Source organism: Haemaphysalis longicornis, unplaced genomic scaffold (genome assembly GCF_048455015.1).
Source record: "Haemaphysalis longicornis isolate Haplotype H1 unplaced genomic scaffold, Haemaphysalis longicornis Haplotype H1 scaffold_1, whole genome shotgun sequence".
Lineage (NCBI taxonomy): Eukaryota > Metazoa > Arthropoda > Arachnida > Ixodida > Ixodidae > Haemaphysalis > Haemaphysalis longicornis.
The window spans coordinates 2877461-2886019 of record NW_027526203.1 but is presented as its reverse complement, the minus strand read 5'-3'; the positions used below and the strand labels follow the sequence as shown (position 1 = coordinate 2886019).

The 8559-nt window shown below is 47.0% G+C and overlaps 1 protein-coding gene across 1 annotated transcript; it reads left to right on the top strand.

Annotated features, from left to right (window-relative positions):
- Positions 1-7028: 7028 nt before the first annotated feature.
- On the top strand, positions 7029-8216 carry LOC144162154 (uncharacterized). The gene is made up of 2 exons (XM_077695300.1): positions 7029-7444; positions 7511-8216. The coding sequence occupies exons 1-2, from the start codon at positions 7239-7241 to the stop codon at positions 8214-8216; spliced, it is 912 nt and encodes a 303-aa protein (XP_077551426.1). The 5' UTR covers positions 7029-7238.
- The last annotated feature ends 343 nt before the right edge of the window (positions 8217-8559 follow it).

Below are 8559 nucleotides of genomic sequence, written 5' to 3'. Positions count from 1 at the left end.
TAATCGGAGCTAAGCTTTAACCGAGAGCTTATCAGCTGCCAGCAGCGGATGTTGCATTGCGTCCTCTTCGTCAATATTTCGAGATATCCGTGATCCCCGAAAAGACGTTTCGAGACAAAGGGTGGAAAATGTCGCCTATGGCAGGTATATGCACGGCAAAAAAAGGTTTCGACTTAACCGATATTCCGAGATATCCGAGTTCGAGTTATGGAGCAATCACTGTATCTGATGACTGAAGGTGACAAAATTTCGTACGCATGTGCACACGTCTTGTTTTTTTATTCGGCATTTACATTTAACAGATTCCCAGTTGACTGGACGTAACTGAGGGGGCCGCGAAGACGTGCGCTTAAGGGCTTCCAGATCAACGATGCGAAAGGTCAGAAGGCACCGGTTCGAGCTGCTTTTTTACATACACGTACAGGGGACAACATCTTGGGAAACTTGCAAAGAAAGACGGTTCCAAAGAGCCATTCAAAAAAGCGGAGCGCCGACACACCACACACACATTTTCACGCGCTGACTAATCCATCAGTTAACGACGGCCGGGGTATTCACAAAGAACGGTTGTTTGCTAGATGAAGTCCCGCATGATGTTTCCAAGCTGGAAAACGATGCCGTGCCGGCAGTGTTCCCGAAGCCCCCGAGTATGTGTTGAAATCGGTTCGACACATACTCGGGGGCTAGCGTAGCGTAGCGACACGACTCCGCGGTTTTTACAAGGTTCGATCCTTCATAATACGCGAAAACGTACTCCTGTCACTTCACGCTTCGGTTAAAAATACTGGTAAGAACCAACTTATTTGGCTAATCTGGTTTGTCGACTGAAACGGATAGGGTTCGAAAAGGGGCAGTTAAAATGGGCTGAACCCGCCCAGAAATAGGGCAGAACTACGAAGGCAGCAGCGGCACGGCAGAGCGCCGTCCGCCGCTGCCCATCTCGCCGGCCGGCCACCGCGCTCCGATTGACTGCAGCGCCGCCACTGCATGCATCACGGAGGAGCCCCCTTATAGCACATATTTCTAGGGACCATACTCCCGCTTCGAAGCGAAAACAGCTTCGTCGCTAATTCCTCGGTGCGATGTCATCTTCTAAGCTGTTGATTTCGCTTTCAATTTGCCCATTCTAACCCTCACATAAAGTTTCAATCGAAAAACCGCCTTCGTTTTTGAGATAGAATGACTATTTTTCAGCTCTTAAGCCTGGCAAAGTAGCGTTTGTCGTCGTCATAGCAACAGGCTCGCGGGATGGCGAACGCAGACGCCTCCGATGGCAGAGTTTTCAAACTGGCCTAATTTGAAAACGTTTGTCGTAGCGACTGCGTTGGTTTGCAAGCGTAGCGAGGCAGCCACATACCAAGCGCCTTAAAAGTGTGTCCGTTCTATTTACCCAAATATGGCCGCCGCAGTTGTAAACAAGTAAGCAACATTGTCTATGGGCTCAAGAAAATTCACGCGACTTCCTCCACACTTTTCGGGGCCTCTCCTGAGTATTCTTTCCTCCATGGCAAGTATATATGAACCAGGCCACAGCGCGATCCATCATGGACCCGTCACCTCGCGGCTCCGGACATCTTTGCTCTGTCTGCTTCATGTAACGAACGCCTGACATCGAAGAAAGCGTGTGCATCACGCCATCCAGAAGTGTTGGCGATGTGTCTAGCGCCCGCGTAACATTAACAAATATGATGCGGGCCGCCGCCCGACCCATCTTTAACCCGTCACCTCGCCGCTTCGGACTCCTTTGTTCATTCTCAAGGGAATGCCTCACGAAGAAGAGACTCCATTCTAATCGCGTGTTGCGGAAGGGTGAATGCCGTTTTGAAGTTGCATCGAAATGGGAATGGTGTTCAATCGGCCATTAATGCGCTCGATGTATATCTATGGCTGGACCGTACAGGTTAGACGAGCTTTTCTGATTGCATGGTGCAGCTATTTTGTGGATTCGCATTGCAATTTATTCGTTTGTTCTTATCAGGTTACGAACTCATGTATCATTAAATTATTCAGCCAGATTTCTGTCAGCCAGAGGAATTTCCCTGTGTACCCTAATAATAAAATGTGTTTCCATGTTTCATTGCTTTGTTCGAACTTGCCACTGGTTCCAAGGTAAATGGTAGCGAAGCTTCGGGCAAAAAGCGGTTCAGAACCTATTGCCAGCGACATCAGCATGGGGGCTTATCAACGTTCTTAGTAGAGTTAAGGTGGCTAGAATCAGGCGCGTAAAGCTGGCTCAAAAATGTGTCTAAACACGAATGCCGCCATGATGCCACGCTGTAGTTGCCAGATCAGTAGTTGAAGATATGGCTAACAATTTTTCCTGGAAATGAGGCACAAATTTAGGGCCCTAAGCTAAAATAGGCAACTTTTATGGCAATAACTGAGTTTCTTTACGAGTTTGTATGCTGTTTGTTAGTTTTCTTGAAGTATTCATGCTTGACGAACAAAAATAAGTGAAAGTATAAGCAAAAAGAAGACGTCGGGCTGAGGCGCCAAATTTAGTTTCGGTATATTGTGAGGAGCGTCAGTCGTATGGGCCTAATTTACAAAGGTTCACTCTAACACGCCTTAGTGTCTGCTGTGTCACTTCGTTGCTTGCGAAGACAAGCTTGCGAAGACTGCCGACGATACGGAATAAAGCCGCCGCCGCCTCAAGACACCTTCTCTACATGTCCGTAGTGGCTGCTGCCGATTTGAACTCGCCGTCAGCCGGTAATATCATGTTACGCGAAACATGTCTGGGCAGATCGGCGCCTTTTAATCGTATATGATTCGTAAATTAAAAACAAACAAATGTACGAACCATTTTACCATGCCTAGCGTATAACTAGGCTCTTGTTTACGGATGCTGTTATACTTTCACTGAACGGTGTTTTAAAAACTTGAGTCAGAGATAAAACAACCGCCAACTAATAATAATAATGGTAACTTTATTTGCACGATAAGGTGGTTTTCTAGAGGAGGACAAGGCGAAGCCGAAAGGTAATCCCGAATGTAGGTGCAGAAATCTCCTGTATGGGTGTGTGCGATTGGTGCATGCTCCTTCTATCTCTGAAACACGCAATCTGAAATTTTCGAGAATATATTTGATGCTTTGCATGACACATTTCTTAAATTCGGCGGATCAGCGACGTTGTTTAATTACGTATACTTGCACCTCTGCTCTCATATGGCCCATGTATATACCTGCACAGAGGAGGTGGGGGAGGAGTAAACTTCGTTCGTGTGAGATAGGCACCCGTGTGGTGGGGCGTTAAGAAAAATTATTCTGTCCTTCCCTGGGTGCCTTCGCCAATGAACGGAAACGGCCACTTCTGTTCGCGCCCAATTATCAAGACCACCCCGCCTGCAGGCGGTTTTGCCTGAAACGCCTGCGGGTTCGGCCGGAAATCTGTCAGTCAACAGAAACCGCCTAGGAAGCATGTTGAGGTAACACACATATGCGCTTTCTTGGGTCGCGATGGGACCGTCATGTATTTTGTGCAAGGCGAAGTCGACGAAGGATATACGTCTCCCTTGAAAAGTAAATTAATTTGAGTGCACCTAAAAATTGTTATTGCCGCTCATTAGTTCAATCATAGTGGTTAATTTTGAAACAGCTGCCAAACATAACTATAGCAGGTGAATCAGACTGCCTAGCATGAGACTATCAATCGCTAATATAGAGTATTCAGACACTTAATGTGCATTGCATATGGCAGTCATTAAGAAAGCCGACAATAAATTGAACTCTCAATTTCATTATTTGCGAAAGTTACATCTGCACGTATCGGTTCAGCCAGGGCCATCTGGAGACGTTCTTCATCTGTATACACTAGATAAAAGGAAGGAATGCGATATGCGAATGCGATAGAACGAAGGAATTCGATATGTGTAGCACAGCCTTCTCATTTATGCCAACATCAAATCGGTGGCCACAAAGGTGCCACACCAGACCTTGTAGAATTGCCACGCTTCCATTCCAGCGTGCTCACAGAAACAAGGATGATGACGAAGTTGCATTACCGAAGCTGAGTTCCAGTAATGCTGTAGCTGATTATGAAAGTTCTGGCTAATGCTCATTCAGATTGTGGTCATCAGCATTCTTAGTTTCATCAAAAATTATGGGCCATCGCAATGCCATCAGTCCGTGTATCAGAAGCAAAAATAAACACAGAAAAAGCAAGAGGGTCATATGTACAAGCAATTCTTATCCAACAAATTTTATTTCACCACCAGTAATACCACCAGACCTCTAGGGAAGTTTGTGATGATAAGAGCAAGGCTAAGATGACCTAATGTGCGACTTCAAAGAAAGGAAGAAACTGTAGAAGAAAGCTAGGGAGGTTAACCAAGGAAAGGAGAAGAACTGTCCAGCTGGCTGTGCTACATGTGGAAATGGGAACAGGAAACTTGAAAGGAAAGGAAAGGACTGGCATAAAATAAAGGATAAAAAATTCGGGAGAAAAAAAAACAGGGCGTGGAAATGGCCGGTACAAAGACAGCACCATGGGCGAAAAAAAGATAGGCATAAAAGAAGCAGGCAAAATGACAAAATGGGCAAACGAAGGATACTGCATGCTGGTAACGCCCCTACAGCACCTGTGACTGTTTTTCTCTCTTAATCACTGCAATCTGCTTCTTCAAGGCAAGAACTGATTTGGCTACTTCAGCTCCATCTTGTCTAAAACCACTGAAATATGTCTGATTTTCTGTGTACATAATGTAAATTGGGTACATAATTTCTAATTTTTAAAAATTTCTCCTGAAGTGTCTGCTCCTTCGTGGAAGCTTTCGTGACTATTTGCCTCGTAGAATTGCATTTGCTTTGTTCATTTTTTGCTCTTTTATGCTGCCTCTGCTTGTATTTGTTTATTTCGTTCTTCTCTTCTCCAGTGCTTAGGTTTTTATCATGAAATTGTTTTTTCTTCAAAAAGGTTTTTTGGCTTTTAACCCTGTCTGTTTATTGGCTTTAAACCTGTCATAGCTTTGCTGGAAATAGTTAGTTCCTCACACAATTTTCCTCTTTCTTTATTCTGGGAGCGGGGGCATGAAATTTTAAAAGGTAAAGAGCCCTGCAGCGACTAATGAACACTTGCACTACTTTCTTTGTAGTTGGAAGTATTGAAAGCTATAGTTCCACAAACCCAGAATGGGAATGCGCGTTCTACATGATATCTTCTAGTCTCTGGTTTGCCTTTGTCGAGATTTTGTTTAAGCTGCTATTAAATAGAATTATTGCGACATAATGTAACCTGACAACATTAATCATGTACCTTGTGTGACGTCCCCAAGCATACAATCAATGACAAATCTTCTAAGCGTACCTAGAAAAACGGAAAATCTCTTGAGAGAGTTTCTTGATGCACATAACTTAGTAATATTAGGCTTGGGTATTTCACGGTTATGGAATCTAAGCTAATGCAAGGGCCACTACCTAAAAGCATTTCAACTGGAGAAAAAAGTTGACACACGTGCTGCAGGGGCCTCGTAGACAGGCACAGGAACAGGCACAGAAAGCATGTTTGTTTAGCATAAAGTGAAGTCACAAATACGATTTCCATTTACATGCATTTCTTGGGAGCGTTGTCAAGTTTGAACTTCCATTCGCTAGAACAGCAAGTAGTAAAGAGCACCTCAATAGATTGCGAAAACAATCAGCTAACGCAAAGGGGGGGGGGGGGGGGGAGAGGCGTGTGAAACATGTTAAAATAGCGCTGTACAGACGGGACAACAAAGAAAAGACTACACAGGACTAGCGCTGCATATCAATTCTGAACTCTTTTAGCACACACAAAATGATATATACAGAAACAGCGCATGGGCGAATACAGGGGAAGCCACCAGGAAAAAAATCACGGGAAAAAAGCAATCAGGGGGAAGTGATTTCTTTTTAAAGGAAGAAGGAAAATAAATGGACTGGGGATATTATTAAGCTCTCATGGGAGCTCACCTGCATTTAACACAGTCCGGAAGCGGGAATAGTTGGGGAAATAGGATAGGAGAAAGAAAAGTAAAGATTAGAAAGGTGAAGAAAGAGTAGAGAAGAGTAGTTCCACTGTGGTCGATTCCGTCGCACACAACACACCACGAACACTGTTGGCTGGCGTAATGCTGCGTCCGGGAGACGAGAAACCTCGAAGGGAACAGTGAAGCGCGGAGGCGAGCATGGTGCGTCGAAGAGCGAAGTCTGCGGCGGTCCTGACCGCTTTGGAGACGGGTACTGGGGGGGGTAGCTGGCACTCGACTGCCCACACCAGCAGAGCGAAAGCCGGGCGACGTTCAAGGGCCCGCGCTTGCAACGGGCCGCCGAAATGAAGCCCCTCCGAAGCACCGGACCACGAAAAAACACGCCCGCTCAACTCCGAAGCGACGACCGAACTCCCCTGACGCACCCGCAAAAGCTACCTATCCGAGCGTACGAAGTACCCGCTAATCTACGCGCTAGCCTTCTCAGTTGCGGAGAATGCAAAACTGCATCTTACGCGGCAGCATGGCACAAAAGTTCGCTACCTACCACAGGAAAAACTTCACACAACGTTTCTGCACAGCAAAGTTATCACAGCGCACTCACAGCAACGGTGGCTGCCATGGTGGAATGCGTTGGTTACTATAGTTCATCTCACAAGCTAGCTGCAGCACTGTGGAGGCTACATTGTTGTCCCCCTCAGGGCGCCTAACTCACCGCGAAGGAAGCGACAAAAGGCGCCGGGGCCGTGCGGTGCCACTTGCCGAGAGGGGAGAAGGGAGTGTCCTTTCAGGACCCCCTTCACGGCGGATTAGGCGCCCTCAGTGGGCGCACTATTGATAACAATGTAGCCTCCACAGTGCTGCAGCTAGCTTGTGAGATGAACTATAGGTGAATACCGACTACTGCCGCCAACTCTAGTAGGCAAAAAGGCAGCGAGCAACGCTGTGAGGGTGGCATCATGTCAGCGCCCGGGTGTAGCACGGTTTCAATGCACAGGCTGGCCGGGCAGCTTTTCCTCTAGAGTCAGTAGTATTAACTCTATGGCTAGAATGGAAAGGTGTGATGACCGCGGCGCCTTTCCAGCAGAGCGGGTGTTCCCCCGGCGCGTGCCTGCCGCTAGGGCAAAATAGAGCGCTGTCGTCAGGGGCGCCGTCAGAGTTTCCGCGGGGGAAAGCCAGTCCAGCGGGCAGCCTCCCTGTCAGCGCGTGGGCGCGGAGTTGTCGTTTTGTGTTTTGCTGCAGGTTATGGCATGTTGCGTGTGTGACTGCACTGCTGTGTGGAGGTGAAGATGCCTTCTACTTCAAAGAAAAAAACTCAGAGGTGGTGCTTCGTGCCAGGGTGCAATTCCGGATACAAATCTTGTTCCGAAAAAGTGTCCCTCTTCCGTGCGCCGGCGTGTCAAGACCTGTTTTTAAAGTGGTCGCGTGCGATTCCGAGGGCCGACAAGACCCTCCAGGACAATTCGGCTGTGTGCGCAAAGCACTTTGACGCGAGGTGAGTAGTTCTAGCATCTCATACAGTTAAAACCCGATTCATACCACCTTTTATGTTTCTCGGCAGGTACATCCAAAAAGACTTCCGGCACATCGTAAACGGCGTTGAAGTCGTAATACCGCGCGACGTTCCGGTACTAAGAGACGATGCAGTACCGACCGTGTTCCCGAACCTGCCCAAATACATTTCAAAAGCGTTGCCAAAGGAAAGAAAGAGGCGAGGAAGTGGTTCACATTCTGTACCTCCAAAGAAGACGCGCACGGAACCAGAAGGATCAGGTTCTTCGCAGGAAGATGGAGCAACCACAGATGTGGAGGAAGCGGCCGTAGATGGATCTGCCAAGCACTTTATTTATAACTTGCGGCACCCATCAGAACATTGGTGTACCCAAACATTCCGGAAAGAAAAGGCCGTTTCCTACCAAACAGCAGAATATACGAACAGCCACGTCCCGCCTGTTGTTTTTCACAAAATTGCCGTGTTCGAACTGCAGGAAGAGGAAGCGCCTGTGAAGTGCAGCATCTTCCTGTCGGGCTTCTTACATTGTTGCCGCGACATTCAGTCCGAAGAAGAAGCGCAGGAAGTTCTTTGCTACACAGCGAATCTCCAAGTTTGTTGTGGTGTGGGGAGGAATGGAGAGTTCCCGCAAGTAAACCTTTCTAACATCACGAAATCAACAGGCCAAAGACTGCATGCCAGCACCTGCGATGGATCTGTTTCACAGGGTATGTTGTTCTTTATATTTGGTCGAATGTGTGTTACAGCGCTATAATGCAACGAGTAATTGTGATGCTGTTTTTGTGTGGGGTAATTTTTTTTTTCCGGGGTATCCACCCATTCTGCCAAACAATGCACTGCTTGCAAAAGAGTGAGAAAAATTGCACTGATGCGCCAGCTACGACTGAAGAATAAAGTAAAAAGGCCACTTCTAAACTCCGCAAGAAAGAGACTCAGGTATGCTGTGCGTACCTTGAGACGCACAAACAAGAAGGTACGGGTTCTGCGCAGTAACCTTGAAAGGCTCAAAGAAAAAAATTCAGCAACAGCGGCAACTGTCCTCGAAAAAAAGGTACAGCCTGTTCTTTCTGTGTAGTTATCTCTACCCAACACTCTGC